At 42.9% G+C, this 22,145-nt stretch overlaps 1 protein-coding gene across 3 annotated transcripts in view; it reads right to left on the bottom strand.

Moving 5' to 3' along the window:
* Window positions 1–22,145, bottom strand: part of RTN4 (reticulon 4) — a 45,173-nt gene that overhangs the window by 17,420 nt on the left and 5,608 nt on the right. Inside the window, exons 2-3 of one of the 3 annotated variants that reach the window (XM_017745259.1) lie at window positions 9,111–9,167; window positions 5,865–8,189 (exon numbers count right to left, since the gene is read on the bottom strand). In XM_017745259.1, coding sequence (XP_017600748.1) covers window positions 5,865–8,189; window positions 9,111–9,167 — 2,382 coding nt within the window. Of the gene's footprint in view, window positions 1–5,864; window positions 8,307–9,110; window positions 9,168–22,145 lie in introns of those variants that run through there. The other 2 variants (XM_008642036.2, XM_017745260.1) reach the window with 2 other exon arrangements.

Here is a 22,145-nt window from a genome sequence, read left to right as displayed (position 1 = left end):
CTAAAAGTAGTCACCAGACGAGCTTTAAATAGATTGCTTTTCAAACAGAGGTTCAAAGGCGTTTACAAAGCTCCCAGATGTATGGCTTCCCCTCGGGTTTCTGTAAACTAATGTCTGGCTGCTGGAGGACTAACAGCGACATCTTTGTAACACCTCTCCCTTCACAACAAGCAGCGTGAAGGGAAACAGAAAAGGACCCTTTCTGTGCCTGGAACAAAAGCAGAGGCTCATGAAGAACACGATTAATCCTTTTGCTGGTATCTTTAGTCCTCAGGAGCTGCTCAGCCGTATTTATTCCTCTTAAGGAAGCCCGCAGAAAAAGTTACTCAGCCCTTTACCCAATTCCTACCAGCAAACACCTTCCCCTTTTTTATTTTACATCAGCATTCTCTGTCAGCAGCTGCTGACCTGACAATTAACTGTTCCCTTCATTTAAATAAAAACCGGAACCTGACAGTTTACAGTACCAACATATAGAAGGTAACATATAGAAAGTATTGCACAAACAGGAGAGGAGGTGAACTACAACTCCAAATCTGAAAGAGAAGAGCTGTGGGAATCACGTTGTCATTTTGTTTCAAACCCTGCTGGAAAAACCACCATTTCTTTCCCAGTTTGGAGTCTCTTCTTAAGATCTGGGGCTGACAACAAAAATCTTCCCAGGACTGCTCCAAAGCCTCTTAAAAATCTAATACATCATTTTCTAAAGAACTAGAAAAGGGCATTCCCACATTTCCACAAAAATACAGCAGACCAGGAGGGCTAGAGATCCAGATTCAGACCTTAAATAGACAGTTTCTCTTCTCATTAGAACAATCTTACACTGAGAAAGATTACTACAAAGATACCCAAAAGCCCTGGGTTTGACTTCAACTGCTACATAAATTTAAGGCCTCCTTTACCAGTTACATCTCTTTTTAACTTAGACAAAGACATGCATTTCAGTTCCAATTTCAACAGGTAAATCCAAACTAGGAGGGAAGTAGGGAGTGTATATTCAAACATCAAAGTGCAAGCAAATGTGAAAAGTTGCACTGTACCAAAAAAAAAGTACAAAATACATCTGAGAATCTGCTTCTGTCTTCAAGCTGAACTGGAAACCACCAAAACCTGAGTCTCTCTCCATATTTGCACTGCCACTGTATTTGCCAAAAAACATCATGCTTTCAAAGGTCTTTCCACTAATTATCTAATTTCTAAAGATACCCAATTAAAGCCTCTTCATTTCGTATTTATATTCTTTGTATCTTATACTTAAAATAGTGCATTTATGCAACTTTCTCTAACCAGAGGGTTTGTTGTGGCCACAGCAGAGAGGCTGCACCACCTGTCCTGTTCCTCTCATCTCCAGTGCACCCTCACTGCCCCCCAGATCCTCCTCTTTACTCTTTGCATACTCAGTGTTCACTCTCACCACTCCATGCAAACACACCCGTAATGAAATCCATCTCCCCTTTCCAGCAAGAGGGAACCCTACTCTGCACATAAACCAGGCACCAGCACTGCCAAACCTCTGGAGAAGCTCTGTTTTCAGCAGGGATATTGCACACCTGCCTCTACAGCACGCCTGAATGCCAAGTCCAGAGGAGGTGGCATTATCAGGTCCCCCAGACAAGTCAGACACAATCAGTTCTGGACACGTGTCACGGAACGCCCCAGGCTCCAAGGAGCTGCTGCCTGGCAGGGCGAGGGCTTTACTCAGTCCCTACTCACACCGTAAATCACCCTGAGCAGGGGCACTGAGAACAGCACTTTTGCACTGCACTTCCTTCTGCTCTCCCTCAGTGCTGGTGCCTATCTGTGCTCCTGGCAAAGTTGGAAACTTAGCCCAAATGCTCCATTTTCTCCCTAATTCTGCCACTCTGAAGGAACATCCCTCAGGCTTTGCTCTTTTAGCAGCCTCAGCTACACAACAAGTCTTTGCCTCTCAACAGGGGTCACAAGAGCTCTAATGAAACACAGCAGCTCTGTGTCTTTCCTTCAGAAAATTTTCACTCATTGGGTTTGGTTTTTTCCTCATTCCTCCTACTCCTCTCCAAATTCTCTGCCCTCTGGTACTCTCCAATTATTATTATTTACCTGCTAGCATAAAAGATGACCTGAACAAGCAAAGAATCTAGGAATACAATGAAATGAAATTAAATCAAGATATTTTATGTTGAATTAAATGGCATTTAACCAATCTGCTTCTGAAAGAAGCTCCAGAGACATTCCAAGGCATTTTTTCTCCAGTGAAAAACAACAAATAGAACCCAACACCTCCCATCTGCTGAGTGGCTCCATTTAACTCACTACAAACACAGAAAATAACAGAAATTCACCAAATGGGTACAGCTGGTATCAGGCAGAACATCTAATGCCCTTTAAGCTTCACACAACTGCAATGACCTGGTTTGTGTTACAGCATCACAGGAAGTATTTGATTTCTGCCCCCATGTTGCAGAGGGAAAAAGGAAAGACTCAGCATTAGCACATTTCCCACCTGGGCTTCACCTTTGTGTTTGCCCCCTCAAGAAAATCCAGGAAATGTACAATATTAGTAATTAGCTGCATTTCTGAGTGCCTGTAATGAAAGCAAATAAACCAGTTAGATTTAACCTGAAAGGAATGTCTACAGAGCCATGAAACAAGGGTGTTCTGAGAAACTGAGTGTCTTGATGGCAAAGATCTCAACATTATTTCCAAATATTATTGTAATGCTCAACATGGACACACAGAGATTTAAACTGCCAATTTCCATTCTAGTTCATAACTTTGTAGTGGTCAGAGGTTTTGAGTCTATAATTCAATAATATCAATAATGTAAAAACCTCCACATCCTGTCAATCAAAACCAGGTTTGTGGAAAGCACAAGTTGGGGAGGATTAATGATCTGTATGAGAGAAGATAGACTGTGCAACAGAAGGGCTGAGAGATGTAATGTGTATATTTAGCTTTCACCTCTCAGACTCATTTCAGGAGTTGGGAATTTCTCCAAACCCGGGATGGATCCCTTCCCGTCCAGCAGGAGCTGAGGTTCCACCTCGGTGACAAACACTAGATGGCATTAAAGCCCTGTCACACAGGCTGGCCCTAATCCATGGCTCCCCAGTGCCCGCTGCACTGGCCTGGTGCTCACACCTCCTGCAGGAGCTGGGGCAGCAGCACCTGAACCCACAGAAGCTGCCCTCTGAGGTCACATCTTACCAGGCAGTGCATTGATGGAGCTCAGGAATGCGTATTTTGAGGTCTGGTGAGGGTGACAGAAGCAAGGCTATTTGCTCAAAGCCAAATACAGCACCTACTGAGAAATACAAATTTGAAAAAAAAAACCCCACAGTATTCAAGACATCAGAAATTGCTGGTATTGCAGGGAGGTGTTTGCCCTTGAAATGGTTCCAATTGTTACAAGGAGAGGGGTTTCTGTATAACTACCTACAGTTCTGAATTTGTTTGGGTTTGGGGTTTTTTGGTTTTCTGTTTCTTAAATCTATCCGGGTTACCCAAAGGTGTGCCAGGCACCATTTAACAAACCTCCTTCTACCCAGGAGGCCCTTCAGAGCTTTACATTTGCTTCAGAGAAGTAGGGAAGTTTAAAAAGTGTCTGCAACCTTTTTAGAATCCCTGTTAGCTCCCCGCAGCCCACTGGGGCTGTGGGAAGTTACAACATACTGGCATTTAGGTTAGCTTCCAAAAAATAGCACTGTTAAGTAAGCATTCCACAACTTTGGATTTAAGCGCACCAGTAAGGCAGCTCAGATTAAAGCTTTAACAAGCATCAGTCACACCATCACACCAGCTGAATTCCACAAGTCTTAAGACACAGTAAAATCTATTTCAGTTCCACTGATGGGTAGGAAAAAAACCCCAAAGAACAAAGGTAGACTCAGAAGGCCAAACACATGCACAAATGCACTTGGCCTTGTGATGAACAATCCCTCCTTGTTAGTTCCTCAACGATTCTCTGAAATTGTGCCTAAGCAGTGTGGTATTTAAAGCAGACAACTGATGTTGTTTGTGGCTTGCCTCAGAAGTCCAGTTCTGTATTTTGCAACACAGCAGAGTGTGGAGAAAAATCCAGAAAAAAAGGCCCATTTTTGAGTTGGTATTCTCATCTGTTTAGCTTTAAGCAAATACTCCTCTGGAGTAAAGCAAAAAAATTTCTTCCCAAACAACACAGCATGTCAAAAAGGAAAGCTGCAGCTGCTTTCCAGAGTGAACACAACGCTGAGAGGCTGCAGCTCCCCAGCCCAGCTCACTGGACAGATCTGGGCCCTGTCCCTGCACTGGGCCATGGATGGGAGAGCGATGACACTGTTCAAGTTCAACTTCCTCCTCTCTGCTCTGGCAGCTGGGTCTCTGCAGCTTCTGGGGCAGCTTCCCACAGATGGAAGAGCAGCAGCTGTGTCCTCCTCAGACCCACAGTGAGGGGCTGCCTTCCCCAGGCAAGGACTTGCTACCGCCAGCCTACTACACCCATGCAATGATTAAAGACTCTCTGCAAAGGTCTCCCTTTAAAAGAACTAACAAAAGCTCTTCTATTAAGTGCAGCATTTTGCTTTGTTGTTTTTTTAAGTAGTCTGAGCTCTAAGCAATTAACCCCTTGACATGAAGTCCAAGATACACAGCAGCTGCTCTCTAGACAGTACTATCTGCTGGAAGCCTGGGGAGCCTTCACAGAACACACAGACACACACGGAGTTTTAGCAGTGCAGGTTATCACTGAAATTTTGCCCCAAGGGAAAAGCAAAACTCTCTCCTTTCTGCCTTACCTGTACATATACAGGAGGTGAGACATGAGAAATGGCAAAGGTAAACATAAGAAATACATCTTCTGCCTTATTTCCCAAACCTATTTCAATTGCACCAACACTGATGTTCACTTCAACATACACTTGCTATCCTCTTCCAACTCAGGGTATAATTCTATTTTATGAGCTGTAGGCTGCAGCTACTGCATAAATACAGTACTGCTGCTGAGTCAAACTAACTCCTGGTTTTCTATTTAGAGCACTGTGCTTTCTGCAGTGGCTGTCTTTTTTGGTGTGAATGCTTCTGGTCAAAGCTTAAATAGCAGCAGAGTGCTGCGATATCAAAAAGCAAAGTACTCCTAGAGTCTACAAAAAGCTGGAATTTCATGAGGTGTTCAGTTTACAGAAAAGAATACAACTTCCTTCTACTGTAACTACACATTACTCTAAGAAAAATTAGGGTTACACTGAAGTGCAAGCCCCACCTGAAAAGAGAAACAGAAATGAGTACCTGTGCTGTGGGCATAAACCAATTTTAGTGTTCACAGAACACTCAACTTCTTAACAACCACTTTTCTAGAAACCTGCATACTAAGCTCCCTCATGTTCACCACTTGTTTTAAACCACTGGCCTTGATCTAATGCACGCCGGAGATGCACAGGCTCTTGTACAGATTCCAGGCACATATAGGAGCAGCAGGAGTATTTTCCTGAGTTTTACAATCTGATGTCTGAAATGCTAATGAGAAGGAAGAAATGCCTCTTCAAATCATGTGCACACAGCAAACAGTATCCCACATCCAGAGTTTGGGAGGCCACCCAATGCCCAGCCTGTGGACAACCATGGGAGGGCCTGCAGTGAGCAGACACTCATTTCTGCGTCGACAGACCACAAGCAGCAGAGCTGGAGGAGAAACCTGGAGATGCTGAGTCCATCCCTGATAAACAGAAAAAAGGCACTAAAGCAATCAGAATATGAAAAAGGTCCAAGTGCAGGCACTGACATTTTCTTTTACCCTCAGCCTACAGAGAAGTTTACAGAAAGTGATTTAAAAAGACTAAGTTGTGACATGCTTAAGTTTAGCTAAAGAATTATGCAGATTAGCAAACTGCAAGACAGCATACACAGATTACCTGAAGACTTATTCAGCTTTGCTGAAAATACAGCAGTAGGTTTTTTCTTTTCTTTAACAGAAGCAGCTTCTTTCTCAGCTTCCTTCTCAAAAGCTCCTGGTTTTACTACACTGACTATCTCTTTTTCAGCAGATAGAGGTGAGGTATCTGTGGCTGGTAAGCACGTGGTGGATACTTCAGGCACTTCTTTGTCCACAGCCTCCAACGACTTTTTCAAGGCATTGGTATCTTCCTCAGCTTTTACTTCTACATTCTTCACAGACAGATCACAGGGCAGCTCTGGGCAAGGCAACTGCCTCTTCTCACCCTGGATCACCTTACTGATGTCTTCACCTTCATCTTTGTGCATTATTTCTCTGTCAGTGACCTCTGTCACAAATTCAGGAGCAGTTTTAGGATGACCTAACATGACGAAGTCTTCTTCCACTGAGCCTGGGGAAGACTCCATGGGTGAGAGAGCTTTGTCATCTCCTGTTTTTGGTTCCATAGCAACAGATTCATCAGCTGAATAAGCCAAAGCATCCAGCTCTTCCATTTGAAGAGGAATCTTCTCTGCCTTGGCTGTTTTTGCAGGTATTGGCTCAGATGGTGGAGCAGCAACAATTTTGGAAGAGTCCAGCTCGGGTTGGAATGACTCCAGATAAGGCTTGCCCGTGGCAGCTACTGAATCCACCAGTCCTTCCTCATGTTCTTCATCAGTTGGAATACTCTCAGTGGATTTACTTTTTAAGAGGAGAGATGGATCTTCACTCGCTTCCTCAGCAAAGTCAGATATCATCTGGCTATTAAACAGGCCAGCTTTTCCAAACTGTGGAGACATTTTTCCATCTAGTTCCTTGTGTTCAGGTACATCCTGAGAAATGCTTTCTGTTACCGGTGTCTTTGAATACTCTGCGAAGGATGGAGAAGGAGATTCACCAGACACCTTTGTTCCCTTAATTAAGTCACACGCAATAGATATATAAGGAGTCTCCAGATCTTCAGGAGTGGTGCTACTCTCCCCATCAGGTTGTTTAAATGCCAATGTCTCCTTTGCTTCCTGGGTCTGTGTCAGCGGTACATTCACTGCCTCTTGGTATACAGGAGGTTTTTCAGCCTCTTTTACATTCTCATACTTGGCAGTGGGAATAAACGTTTCTAGTGGGGAAGCTTCCAGCTGCACAGCAGATGCTTCTGCCCCAGCAGTCCCAGTGCTTAGCGGGGCTTCCATAACAATATCCGGCAATATCGGCGACGGAGCAGCTTCCGAGCCTTCGAAGGAGGGGCAGATTTGCGCCGTGGGTTTCAGAGTCTCCTGCGCCGCCTCGGAGGTTTGCACTAAATCAATCTTGGTTTCATAAGCCAGTTTTGTGCAGGCTGCATCGTGCATCTCGTACGCCTCCTGCACCAGGTCAGGAGTGAGACCCTCGGGCATGCTTGTGGCGCTGTCGGGCGGCACTGGTGGGACCCCCTGTGCTTTAGGGGACTCAGCTCCCTGCCCTTCCTGCCCAACTGCTCCAGCACCAAAATTACCTTGTTCTGGGCCTGTCTGAGCTTTCAGTTCTGCAATCTTTTTCTCATCGTCAGTTCTATTTTCTGAAGTGCCTTCCTCTAGTGGAGAAAGAGATTTGCCTTTGTTACCACCTGGACTTGGAGAGGAGTCAAATTTAGTACAAGTGATGTAAGTCTGCGAAGGTTCTTTTACAGCTTCTGGGGTGCTTGGGAAAGAGGGATCTTCAGCGCTGCCTTCACTCTCTCTTTCGTAATCCTTCTGCACATTCAGCATACCCACACCATATTTCTCACCCAAACTGCTCTCCAGCTTGGCATCGATCTTACTTCCAACATCCTCTCTCATGCTGCTCAATCCATGACTAGCACCTTTGACTTCCCATACTGGCTCGAATGGTTTGAAGTCTGCATATTCTTCCCTTCTAAGAGGATCTTCTTTCACCACCCCTTTTTCACCATGATCACCATCTCCTCCGTACTTGTCTTTGTTATCGAAGAGATCTTCCTCATTCCTCTCAAACAAATCTTGGGGAGATTCTGGAGACATTTTCAGCTGCTCTGCAGGCATTTTCTCCAGGTTAGGTAATTCTTTAGGGCCCTCTAGCTGTGTATTTTCTTTAGCTGGAGACAAAATGGCTGCTTCTTCTTTAGCAAATGGGGGTTGCGAGTATTTCGTCTCTGAAACGTCTTTGTCATTTCCCTCTGCAAGAAAGGGGTTTCTGGAATTTTTCATAGGTTCTTTATAAACCTCCCCGGAGCTCTCTTTGTAAGTGCCTCTTGCAGGAAATCCATCTGAGAGGGTACCAAAGGCTGTGTGCTCTTTAAAGGGATCGGCTGAGAGAGGAGAGAAGGAGGGAAGAGAAGGAGCAGGATCAAGCGGGACTGCAGTAAAATCCTCTTGACCAAGCGACTTAGTGCTACCTGGCTGCTCCTGCAAGTCCATAACTTTTTCTGTGACCGTGGACAGAAAGGAAAATTAGAGAATGCAAGTGCTCTCAAAGTCAATGCAAACTTTCAACAGGTTCACGTGATTTTAGCGACTAAAAGGCTCTTCCAAGTACTGGCATGGATACTATAAGCCATTAATACACAGTATCACTTAAAGCTATTCTATTTCTCTGCTAGGAGAGAAGTGAGCAAGAGGCTCAAGAAGCAGCAACTTTATGCAGTGCAAAGGTCTCAGTAAAGTTGAAGATGCCAGACAAGTACAGGGGGCAATATTAACAAAGCCAGAACAGGAGGGTGGCAAGGGGAGACAGAGAGAGGGGATGTGTGGATGCTTGGGCACAAACATATTGCACAAATGTGTGCCAAAGCCTTTTTTGGGCACCTTTTTTAAAATGGGAATTTGTGGATGGTGTACCTAATAAAAACCACTAACTCAATACTACGGGTGCAAATTTTACTTCTTTAAAATACTGCAGAAAGTTACTATAGATTAAATCTTTCTGCTCAAACAGCAAAGCAACTATGCTCTGATGTGTTAACCTGTTAACAGTATCAACTTCTCTCCTACATCAAGGGTCCAAGAATTCACAGATGGCTATATCTTGTTTATGAAACAGTTTACCACATAAACAAATGAATGCATATTAAAATCTGGAATAGATCAACTGAAAAGTCAAAACTGAAAAATGTGACAGAGGCTATTCTTGGACCCATGCTGACTTTTAGTAGAGGCAGACTAATGGGAAAGGGTTAATGAGATCAGAAAGGCAGGAGGTACTCAGACAAAGGGGAGCAGAAAGAACTTGCCTGCAGAGGAGTGCATCAGAGGCGTAGATGTAGCAGGAAGAGCAAAAAGGGTCTCATCTGAAAAACAAACAAATAACCTCAGCAGAAGGAAGGGCCAAGGTGAAGAAGGGAGAAAGCACACAAGGAGTCAGTTCCCAATAAACCCAACAGATCCACAGCCAACACCCAAGAGAACCACGGAACACCATCATCGGAGCCAGCTGATTTGGGGCAGCTAACACCCAGATTTCCCCATTCACAACGGGATCTTTACTGAGGGATCTCCACCCTCCAAGCCAGTGACCAACCTTAGGGTGAGACACACCCTGGCAGCTACTCTTTATTTTCATTCCCTGACCTTGCACACCACTGAGCAGCTACACCTGCCATTGCCAGTGGCACACGGTCCTTACTCTGCTCTCCTCACACCCCTCGGTGCGTGTGAGCGCAGCCCCAACAAACTCAGCCAAACACCGGTGAAAGTTCAAATGGCTAAAGCAAGCTCTGAAACACCCCACAAACGCAGCACTCCTCAGGCATGGCCATACTGTCTGCTTTTTGTCAACTCTTTTCTTTTCTGTGTGACATAGACAAGACCCCAGAGGAAGGTGACAGCTTTAAAGCCTTTTTTGGCACGATCTAAGGAGTGTATTTGGCTTTGCTGAGTTTGTTTTAAGCCTAATATCTCCTAAGACAAACCCAGCTCTCCAATTTCCACTCAAAGCAGCAGTAGCAGCCATCACGAGGAAGCAGGTAAAGCAAAAGCAGTCCTTCTCTGGATTTCTGTGTCAGCAGCAGTGTTTTTCCGAGGTCCATCATGGCCTGTTTGCTTTACGTTCTCTGGATTTCTGTGTCAGCAGCAGTGTTTTTTCCCAGGTCCATCATGGCCTGTTTGCTTTACATTGATCTAAGAATTCTAACATTCCAGAATGAAATAAATTTACCTAAAAGTGCATAAAGTTTTCAAATTGAGGCTGTTAAAGGATATTTGCAATTTACATCAATTAGCAGACACTTGTATTAGCAGACACTAAATTATATTAAAGCACTTAAATCAGATTTTTATTCTCAGTACAGACACCAACAGTCTTTAATTTTGCTATTTGCCTGGACAAAACCAAGTAGTGGAAAAGAGGTGGGGGTATTTTTGGCTTGTTTGTTTTTTTGGGGTTTTTTAAACTATTATTAAAAGCAAGAAATAATAGAAACAATTGATTTGAAAAGATGAAAGGCAAGAGTGAGAAATATGGTAGATGAAGCAGCACATACATAATAACCCAGTCAGGCAAGGTATTAAGCTAAGCTGTGTTTTGGCACTAAACCATGACTTGTGCAGAAGCAAGGCCACTTGCAGACACTCATGACCCATCTGGCTTATTCAAGTTAATCCCACCAGCAGTTTTCCAAAAATCAAGTCTCCTCACAACCTGCCTTTCCTGTCACAATACACAGTCAGTTGGGTTTGTTTCACAGAACATTTCTCTCTTGCTGTATTTTGTGGATTATAAGTACCACTTGAATATGACAGAAAACAGAGTAAGAAATAAAGCCGAGTGTAGGACTTGGTATTCAGAAGGTTCCTCAACTCCTGCTGGGCCAAAGGGATTTCTGCTCAGTTTTCTAAAAATTACATTTTTCAATTAAGGACCATATAGAGAGAAACCTCAATTCCAAATTTAGAGCACATTAAAGCAGTGTCACAGTTCAATGGTGGCAAAGCTTTTAAGGACAAAAGCCACGCTGGAGGACAGCTGATGGGTATGTGACACAGTCACAGAACTGCAACACCATGTACCACTACAGGCCCTTTATTCCAGTAGCTGCTTGATTCCACATCCCCTGGCTCACCAGGATCCTTTCCACAAGCAGAGACTTCTCCTCAGCCCACACCTTTCCTGAAACCATACACCTGCCCTCCTCCAGATCATCTCAGAGCAGCACAACCCAGATTTCCTGGAAGGGGTCTGCACTTTCGGGCAGGAGAGAAAGCAGGATGGACCTGATGGGACCACATTGTGAACAGAGACCCTGACAGCCCCAAAGAATAGGGCCTCCCAGGGAAACCAACACCAGGACAGTGGAGAGGAGATGCTGGAAACGCAGGAGGAAGGGCAAAGAAATACAGCAAGGGGTGTAAGGAGGTGAAGGGAAAACACACAAGTCATCCCTGAAAGGTGCAGCTCCCTTCCTGTCTAAAGGCCAACTGCAATCTCTACCAAAAATTCCACATTTAAAATCTTTTGAATGCTTTCCAACCCCAGAGAAAGAGATTTCAGTTTCTAGGGAAGGGCACTGGGTTTAAGAGCATGGGCTCTCATTTTTCAGTGGTTCCTTAAGACAGCACAAGGCAAAAAACTCCTTCTGAGGTCTGGCTTCCATTTACTCAGCACAGAACCATGAAATAGCTATGCCAGCCACTGAATTCCCAGGTTGTCTTAATGGATGGATATTATGTCCACACCCAAACTTTATTTTCCACACATAGCTGGAGTGTGAAAAGAGATTACATAAAAGCAGTGTTTCCTAACCAGCCAAGGAGAACCACCCACTTTCCCTCCACCCACATCAAAATGGCATTTTTAAAAAGATACAAGGGCTTTTTCCTGCCCTTGTGGGTCCTGTGTAACACCTCCAGGCAAGCAGGGAAAATGGAGTAGGACAACTCCCCCATCAGCATCGCTGCTGACTGAACCACCACTCTCTGCAGAGGGGAATTGAAGTGACATGGTGAAAGGGATTTCTTCCAGCAGTGACACTGCTGAAGAATCCCCACGTCCCATGTGGAGGTAGAAACCTCTCAGAAACACAGCTCTGTGGGTAAGTAGGACACTTCTAGGATCCATCACCAGGGGTGGCTTCTCCTATTTGCATCTCAGTGGCAGAAATTAGGTGACAAAAACAAACACAACCAAGCAGTACAACAGAACCAAGTAAAAAAACTTCAGAATACATCGAGCTCTAAGCAAGATTATTGTCAAGCAAAAGTAGATATTCAAAACACCTTAACTGACCTACAAAGTGAGTTTCACTACAGCAAAGCTCCACCCAAATAAGTACAGAAAAAATCTCAGTGATCTTCACTTTTTACAAATCATAACTAAAAACTCCTTCAGTAAGAACTGCTCAATAAACACTTCCATCAGCAGGCAGATTTTGTTGCATGAAACACAGAAGAATGAGACCTCAAAATGAACACAATCTCCATGAAAAGAGTTTTTACTCCAATTTTTTTCTGCCAAAAATCCGTAATGATGTAAGTTAGTAAAGTACTTTCAGCATTGCAGCCAAGATAAAGGTTGACCTCTTATTTATGAGTGGTACCACTTTATATGAGTTACTGAGGCACTCCAGCTGATGGCTTTTAGAGAGAACTTTAGAGACTCAGCCTGACTGCATTCCTGTTTTTAAACATTTGGTAAATTTTACCTTGGATTTTCGCAAATTAAATAGTCCCTAAAAAACCCTCCAAAACCAAAAGACAAATCACCCACAAATAGCCCCATAGCTTCTTTCATTAGCATGAAGTCTCATACTTTAAAACTGCATTATGATTTCAGCTAAAACATAACAAGAATCAGATTTTAGTTTTGTTTAAAAATAAAGAACCCTGACACCAGTGTGACAAAGATGTGTAATTTTAAACCCTCATTTCAATTTTTGCTGATTTCCCACTAACTGCTGATGCCACAAGATGCTGACATTACCAGCATAAAACTTAACATTTAAATATCAACATTTCAGATAAAAAGGAGAGAAATAAATGGAGAGAGATTTCTTATACAACTAATGAAATGAAAGTTATCTGCAAAGACTTCCAGAGAAAAAGAGAAAAATATTTAAAATGAAAAAGTGGTAAACTGACAATTCCAAGAAAAGCAATTTATGAGAAAAAAGCCTTTTTTTTCCCCACAAAACAGACTTGACAAAGGAAAGCAGAAGACATCAGGCTATTCAGAGAAAATAAGAACTGAGCCAGAACAATTCCTATCCCTCATCGCTGGATTTGTGTAAGTGAAGGACCCTTCCATCTGCTCCCATGTGCCTCCTTCCAATCAGCACCAGCAGGACTGCGGTAAAGTGGCTTTATTGTTCTGCTGCTCTCCTTATTTTTGTGCACAAGCTCAACATTAAAACAAAAAAAACCTGCAAAAATACAGAGCAAACTTCATTTATTGTTCTGCTGCTCTCCTTATTTTTGTGCACGAGCTCAACATTAAAACAGAAAAAAACCTGCAAAAATACAGAGCAAACTTCACATCTGCTCCCATGTGCCTCCTTCCAATCAGCACCAGCAGGACTGCGGTAAAGTGGCTTTATTGTTCTGCTGCTCTCCTTATTTTTGTGCACAAGCTCAACATTAAAACAAAAAAAACCTGCAAAAATACAGAGCAAACTTCATCTGATGCCCAGTTTAGCTTTGGCAGGAGACTGCATTAGGCTGCTAGATGGGAGTTTCAGCCTTCTGAACTCACAAACCACTTCCTGGATTAGTTTGCTGCAAAATGCGTGCTATTCTTAAAACAAAATTAGCAAAAATGGAGTCTTTAAGAATCCACCTTTGCAAGCTTAGGAAATGAGCAAGATACCAAACTAACACGCCAGGGACTGCATTTACCTTACAGACCTCCCACAGGGGGGACATCGTGAGAAGCCTCTCCTGTTAACATAAATATTTAACAATAAAGGAAAACAGGGTAAAATTAATACTCCAAGGAATGGCATCTGTGACATGACTCGCACATCCTGTAAAAGTTCCATTTGCAGCAACCCCTCTAGGACAGATATGAAAGAGGAATTGTTCCTTCAATGCATCAAGTTGTTCATGTGCCCACAGTGGAGGCTGCCCCAGCAGCATTTCTATCTCAAGCTGTTTCGCAACACATGTGGCCATTTAAAAGTTAATTATTTCAAGTTCTTGGATGCCTACTTTCCTACTGCAGTACAAAACAAGGGCACACAACTTCACAAGAATTCCTGAGAAAAGCAGCTACCTACACAAACTCCATTTAAATCATCTCCTGTTATGATGTGATTGTTCTAAATACGGGATTTCGCCAAATATTTAAACCATTCGAGATTAAGAACATTAACTATTAATAGCACCTTCTCACATCATTAGATCAGGCAGCAGAGCCACAGCAAAATTCGTTTTTCTCATTTGGCTCTTTTTAGTTATACGTGCAAGTTTTTACAGAGAAGTTTCCAGTTTAGGAAACTATTTGGAAATCTTGGGAGAAAAGCATGCAAACTGCTACAAAAGATAGGGATTGTTGAAGATTTAAGGGGAAAAAGGAGCTCCATTTTGGACATCCTGAGGGCATCACAGCTGGGATCACAAAAGGAGCCAAGACCTTTGATCATTAACAACCCCTAGCCATAGGTCATTTCAGGCTTTCATGGCAATTACTGCAAAGTGGAATCATGCATCACCTGCAAGGAGAGTTGTCCTGCACTACTTGAAATGCATACAGAAATCAAGTCCAAAACAAGCATTTTAAATAGTCTGCTTCTGCAAGTAACATTTTCTTGTTGTCTAAGCACAAATCTATAACCAAAATGGTTTAGGCAAGCTTTCTTCAATATCATTTTTATATGGTCCAATTTTGCAGCATCTCCTCTTTTAAAAAAACTCCACTTGAGACAAGCTGCCCAGCAACACAGGGGCTGTAAAGGACCGGGACAGAGGTGAGCTATGTGCCATTTCTTCTTCTTTTGATCAGCTCTTGAGTGAAAAGAAGGCAGTTCCACTCCCCTGCAATACCCAAGTGCCAACCTAAGCACGAACAGAGGGACACAAGGAAGAGACATTAATCCTGGCTCTATCAATACTGCTCCCTGTTCCAATTTCCAAGCTGCCAAAGTAAGAACCCACCACGAGGGTGTTTTTAAAAGGCCATGAAATACTTCAGACACAACTGCCACTCTCATCTCTTGCAACCATTTTGATCAGTAACACCAGACCAGGATCCAAAGCATTTCAGAGAGTGGTTTTTCTGCTAAAAGTCTCTCATCTACTTAGTGTCACCCCATCCCCTCAGAGCAGGGACAGGATTTTATCTGCCACCTTTTGTTACTAAAACTAAACAAAGAAAAAAGTCTCACAGCTCAGCTCCAAAGAAATTTTTCACTACTCTCCCACCACGTACACAGAGAATTCCCAGAAACAGGATGCACGTACCTATCCCAGGCCAGCAATCCGCAGGAGCTCACCACGAGGAAATTAAATCCTCTCAGGAACAAAGAGAAAAGTGTTCTGCTCCTGAGCACAACTGAAGCTCAGGGAGGAGTAAATGGCACAGCACGACTACCACACACCTTGACTGTACCTTCCCCTCAAGGCTCCCAACTGCCCAATCACAGAAATTCTGCTTTATTACCCAAATTAGCATCAGGTGCTGGGTAAAGCCTCCTTTTATTGAAGTCAGGTGGCCACAATTAATCCCAACTGTTCACAACCTATCTCTGATGGCCTGAAATACCCACTTCATAATCACAACTACATTTAATATAGAAATTGAATGTATTTAATAGCAAAACCAAAAATTAATTTAGAACAATCTAAGATATGAACGTTCCCAGATTCAGCATTTACAGCCACCAATTTATACTGTTTCAATCCATTCGATTAAAGAGAAGCAGAAAGAAACATCTAGCCAACTGCAAACACATGCGTCCAGCTAGACATAGCTTTGAAGCCACGTACTCAGTCTTTGGCAACATTTGTAACCAAAAAAATGCTACATAATTCCTCTAAAAATGAAGTAACTTTTCCTTAAGACCCAGACTCTTTAACCATACGTTGAAATAACAAAAAGAAATTTGAGTTCTGGCAGTGCCACAAAGCAGAAAAATACAGTAATTACATCAGAACTTATTCAAAGGCAGGAGGTCTAAAGAGCCATGCAAATCCTATCATTATGCAGACATTATCCAATTTAATTTTAGAGATTATACCAATCATAAGATTCCCTTTCACTGATTTGTACAGATGGATTTTTCCCTGCTTTCCCCACAATTAAACAAATTAAGCAGTATTTAGATGAGCAACCTTATCATTGCAGAAGAATGTATTTATTAGCTAAAATAATCTTTAAAGAATGGAGACGAGATGCTACTGATTTCTTTTGGCATCTCTTCCCAACACATTACCTTGTGTGACAAGCCTCTGACATAAGAGCTTACAGTCTGCAAAATAAAAACAAATTGGTGCATAAGATGTCTGATGTATAAGATATGAAAAACAAGGAGCAAGAACATGGATTCATTGTAGCCATTAGTATCTGCAGAATATCTTTTAATTAAAGGGAAAAAGCAGTGTGAAGATTCAGAGTCTTGATGCCCTCCTGAAAACCAAGGGGATCAGGTATCAACAGCTCTACAACAGATTTTTGGTCAAAAAAGGTTTTGCCCAACCATCTGATTTTTTTGTCATTTAAGCCACAATACACAGACGGGAAAACCCATTTTCTTGTCTAACAGTGTGATCTTTTAAGGAAAACTTGGGTTTAAAGCACTCTAAATCCATCCCTCTAAGCAGGCTGAAGGCACCACCAGGCAGACCTGGCTGAAGCCCATGAAAGAAGGAGCCTCTCTGCCACCGGTGACATTTTTCTTCTTCCTTGTTCCTTTCTGTTCTGCAGCTACAACCTGCTTTGCAAGGCCTCACACATGCTCTTTCATCTGTTTTCCTTGGCACTGGTTTCCTTGCCACACACAGGGGATGCAGAACAACAGGCATTAAGGAATTTTCTCTCCTGTCAGGAAAGAGGGGACAGCAGAGTTCAAGGAAAACTGTCACAAACCAGTGCTGACTGGATAAGCAGGAGGAGATTTTAACAGACTGAGAACATTTTTAACTGGCAACAGGAAAGTTTATATTTATCTCAGTCTTGCATCTTATTTGAAGACATCTTAACTAACATATTCTCCCTAGCTGATGAAGTTGATGACATGATTGCCCTGTTCATTAAAAAGCTGCCAGTAGAAGCTGAGAGTATTTTCTCAGACACAAAGCAAGTCTCCCAGCAAAACCAGGGAGGGTCACACTGGTATTTCTAATACTTCTACCCAGAGAAGGAAGATAAAATTAAAAGTACTTTTTCTTTATACATCAGAAAGCAACAAATTGAGACAAACCCATTAAAATAATGGGAAAAGCAGTAATTTAAAACCATAAAATCTAACCTAACTTAAAATCTTCATATTTTGACAGCTACAGTTGGCAGCAGATTGATTATTTCCATTTGAAAGATAAAAAACATTCTACTGAGATAATTTGATTTTCTCAGACTTTGTGAATATTAATAAGGCCATTATTTAATTGCTGTTGTAATAGTTCTTATTGATGGAAAAACCAGTTAGAAAAGCCATCCACCAAGCACGTGTCATCGGTCTGGAGTGCAGGATCTCAGTGCTGGCTGTCCTGTGCTGCCCTAAAAACTGAGACTGCAGAATAAGTAGATAACATTATACAGCGTTTCCAAAGCATACACAGGAACAATTTCTATTTTAGATCATAAACAAAAAAATTTTAAAAAAACCTGCACGAAAACATTACTTTTCTACTGAGGTCTCACAGTTCGCTATTTTTACTTGGCAATAATAGCTCTTTTTTTTTCTTTCATTTCTAAAGCAGCTTGAGTTACACAATTTTCCTCCTACTTCATGCATAAGCACTTCTGACTATCTCAAGATAATTTACCTGTAAGCTCCAAGTTGCTTTCCATTTTCTAGCCAATAAAAGACCAAGAACTATTTCCTTGCCTCCAAACTAGAACCCAAAGGACATTTTCAGATGGAACTATGCTTTGCTAATTTTTCTATCTGAGTTTCATAGTTACTATAGAAACCTGCCACCGCACACACACACACAAAAGACACTTCTGTCAAAATATTAACAGAAAATAAAGAAATATAACTTTCTTTTCTCTGCTCCAGTTGAAGGTTAACCACCCTTTGTTCCTTCCCAGCGCACAAAGGCCAGGCAGATATGAGGAGAGCCATCAAGAAGCTGGGTGTGGCAGAATGGACATGGAAACGGGCAGACAAAGCCTCGCACCAGAGCCCCCAAAATTCCAGCAGCATGGGAACACTGGGCTCCAGGGTTAAGAAGACTGATGCATAAATGCCTCCTGCTAAGTAGCCAGATTCCCAGACTGAGTGCTTTCCAAAATCCTGGGCACTGGAGGAAGAGGAAGGAAAATGAAAACAACATCCACTTTCCCAGCAACTTTGAGAAAACCTCTGACTGGGAAGCCTGAACGCTCCCCTCAACTTCCACAAGTGCAGCTGTTTGTGGTTATCTGTGAGATAAGAAAGAGGTTCTGTGGCCGCCAGTGATGATGCAACAAGGTGGACAAGACAGTGGTCACTCCACAGCCATGCTCCAAGCTTCCTTAAGTACAGGCTGGGAGGACGGGGAAGAGAGCAAACAAACAGTGGCTCTTCACTGTCTCCTCACTTGTGGTTTGTAGGATTTCATCTCCAAGGCAAAAACTCCCAGTGCAATTCAAAACTTCCCTGAGGGCTACATCTTTATAGGGTAGGTGGAAGCTGTGTGGTTTTATCCTGGAAAGCAAGTCAAGGGATACACACACAAAGCAAACATACCATCAAACGTGGCAGGACTATCCTTGCACACACTCCTGGTTAACAGAAGACAGAGCTGTTTGGCTTCTGAAACTCTTACACCAGCTCAGTTACAGACGCAGGCCGCAGTGCTAGACACTGCACATGACAATGAATAAAACTGAATAAAATGATCCTTGGTTGAACTCACCAAGATGGGAACATGAAATACGAAAATGAAGGTTTACTATACCAGTCAAATTGCCCACTAGTCTCCTCTTTACAACAGAAAGAAAATTACGTTCTAAATTAGACAACCTAGGTTATGAACACCTCCCTTAGGGCTGTGCTGACTGTACGAGGGAAGAGAAAGGGTCTTGCCTCTCAGAGAAACACTGAAAATCAGTGGGTACATATTTTAATAAATGAAGGGTGCAAATGAAAGTCACCAGTGGTAGTATTCAAGGACAGCTCTGTTTTTTCCAAGTCCTGCTGCATCCTGTCCTTAAAATGCACACAACTCCTCTAGAGGAGCCCATGCAGACACAGAAGCAGAAAGAATCTGAGGAGCAAATATGCTGGTTTAGAATTTGTATAAAATGCAAATGCAGGATGTGCAGGGTAAAAGGTTCACTCGCTGGGGTGAGCAGAAGCGTGTATAGATCTGCATTTATTCAGCACCTCCTGCGGCTGGGCTCAGCCTGGCCAGGGACAGCTCCGGGCAGCTCTGCTGACCTCTACTTGACACTGTCTGGCAAACCTTCCTGAAACCTCTCCTCAACATGGATGACTTAAAGAAAAAATCCTACATAATCAAATGGAAAAGCAAGACTAATTAATAAACTGGCCCTTCACAACATTTGCATAGGTATTTAACCTAGGTCAGCTGAAGGCAATGGACACACAAGGAAACATCTTTATTCTCTCTGCATGCTGGCCTAGGGCCAGTCTGGTGGATTTTGTATACAGGCTTCTGGTAAGTGGAGTTTAACTGCAAAACACAACAGTCCCTTCCAGGAAAGTGATATATATGATCCTCCTTTTGCTGCAGGATGTAGGACTCGAAGAAGGAAAGTGGTATCTATTCATCATAGTACACTGGTTATTCTTACTTTGGGCAGCTAGCCAGAAAAGAGGGGAGTATTACTTTGACCATATATAACTACCTCAAACTAACTTTTTTTTGCACCCTATGTAAATTCAAGTAATCGAAAGATTTAAGCAGTAATCCCTCCAGAACTGCAGTTTCTGCTACTCACAAAACAGCAAGTACCACAACCCCAGAAATTGTTCAGGAGAACCCAAGTTCGACTACAGAGCTCCTGCTTGTTTTCTCCTCCTGCAAATATTTATATTAGCTCTTCAGATGGTAGGCTGCTGTTACCCTGCCAGAGACTTGCATTACATATAATTATGTCACAATGATACTGGATACTCTTAAGTGTGTAACTAATAGCAATTACAAAGGGTTTTTTTTTAAAAAAACCACCTCCATATATACATAAAATACATTTCAATGGGCCATCAAGTAGGCAATACATTTTTGCTATTGTTCTCCTGACAAAAGGCAGCACCACAGCCAATTGTTGCAGATAAAAGAAACCCTACTATTCTCTGCGTACTTACTACAGGCCTTACTCTCCTCCACTTGGAAACAGAATTTCAAAGTTATTTGCCTCAAATCCCCATAAATCAAAGCATTAGATTTCAAATACAAAGATTTTTTTTCAAAATTTCTAGACTGTGAACTGTAAGTCTTCAGTTATACCTTAAATTCAAACAGCAGAGGTCAAAGTAAGTGAAACCACAACTCTGCAGAGAGCAAACCACAGGGCCACGTGGCTGTCCCTGCCATGGTCGCCCTGCCACCAGCTGCAGCCAGCAAATTCATTTTGCCAGTCTCCCAGCATGACAGAGTGAACTCATTTGAAGCCAAGCCAAATGTCTTGACCCAGACAGTTTTAACACCCACTGCTAAATGCAAAACTAACAAATATTTGATGTTTAAATGGATATTTAACATGATGCTCCTGCATCTGAGAAGGCCAAAGTACTCATTAGATAACCTGGCAATGCTTTTATCAACATCAATTTGCTCTCATCTAGGAGTTTCAAGTACAGAGCTTCTAATATTTCAACTCATCATTAGATGAGCATTGTGTTACACCACCTTGTCTTTGGAAACCAGGCCTCCCCCAGATACCAGTCCTTACTTCAGAGCCCTAAATTAATCATCACTGACAAACTAAAATAACTCTTTGATGCCACTTCTCAGCTATACTACGCAATTCTCACAGATAGGTCTCTTAACAGAGAACTATTTCAGGAATTACTGTGCTCTTTTTCCCTTATCCTTCAGGGGTCAGAGAGAAAAAAAACCAAATCATTTCCAGAAAACACGCTTTCATCCCTCCTTTTCAAAGCAACATGATTTGGTAGATCCTATTTCTTCCATTCAGTTCTGTTTAAACCATCCAGAGCTCCAGTCAGAGAACATGCCTAGGAAAAATTCTGTTCATCCATCATATAGAATCCCTCCTCTTCAGTCTGTTGCAAGCTTTTGTCATCATCTGCCCTCCAAATGGTGGAAACAAAAAAAAATTCATCTCCTCGGCATATTGCAACATAGAGAGCTTCGAGAGGAACAAAACAAAGTAGGCTTCATGAAAGACAACAGCACAAGTCCTGTCACACATGTAAATAAAATGCATTGTGAAACTTCCCCTGACAAAACTAAATTCATATTTTAACAGGCTTTTTTAAAAAACCATTGTTCCAGATGCTTTTTTTTATTAGATCTTGAGTATCATGCCCCCTCATCCTGTTTAGTTATTATTGAAATCCTGCATCTTTACAACATACCAACACGACAAACACGACAAGAGCAATGAAGATAAGCACACACCATGATGATCTCAAGGCACTTGAATTTGTTCCTTTTCACTGTTTTAGTGGCCTCAAGTCAGCTCTTGCACTTTGAATTAAGGAGAAGTGGAGCCAAAGCACACTCGCAATCTGCATGCAAGGCATTAGTCATGCGGGTCAGCTCCCGGATTAGACCTGAGAAGGGCTCTGGCACTCAGGCAGCACAAGCAATTGTTGGGGGGTGACACGCCCTCCGCTCCACAGCCTGGACTCCAGCGAACCCCCACATCACGGGGCGACGCCTTGGAGAAGCCCCAGGTGACAGCCGTGGCTAAGCGGCGGCCATCCAGGACGCGAGGTTGACATTCTTCTCCAGGACTGCCACACCTACAACAGCGAGCAGCCTGGTCGCCCTTTGTGCTACCACACATTCCTCCCTAGGTCAGCGGTTCCCTCTCCAGGGCTCAGCCCCGCAGTCCGCGGTCGGGGCGCGGCGTGCCCACGCAGGCCGCGGGCCGCAGGGCTGTGCCGGCCAGGTGAACGGCTGGCGGCTCCGCAGTCCCTCGCCTCGCCCCTCCCTCCAGGCGCCGTGTTAAACATGAGTAAGATTACAAGTATCTTATG

This window comes from Corvus brachyrhynchos, unplaced genomic scaffold (genome assembly GCF_000691975.1).
Source record: "Corvus brachyrhynchos isolate BGI_N302 unplaced genomic scaffold, ASM69197v1 scaffold69, whole genome shotgun sequence".
Taxonomy (NCBI): Eukaryota; Metazoa; Chordata; class Aves; order Passeriformes; family Corvidae; genus Corvus; species Corvus brachyrhynchos.
This window is presented reverse-complemented; position numbering and strand designations above follow the sequence as displayed.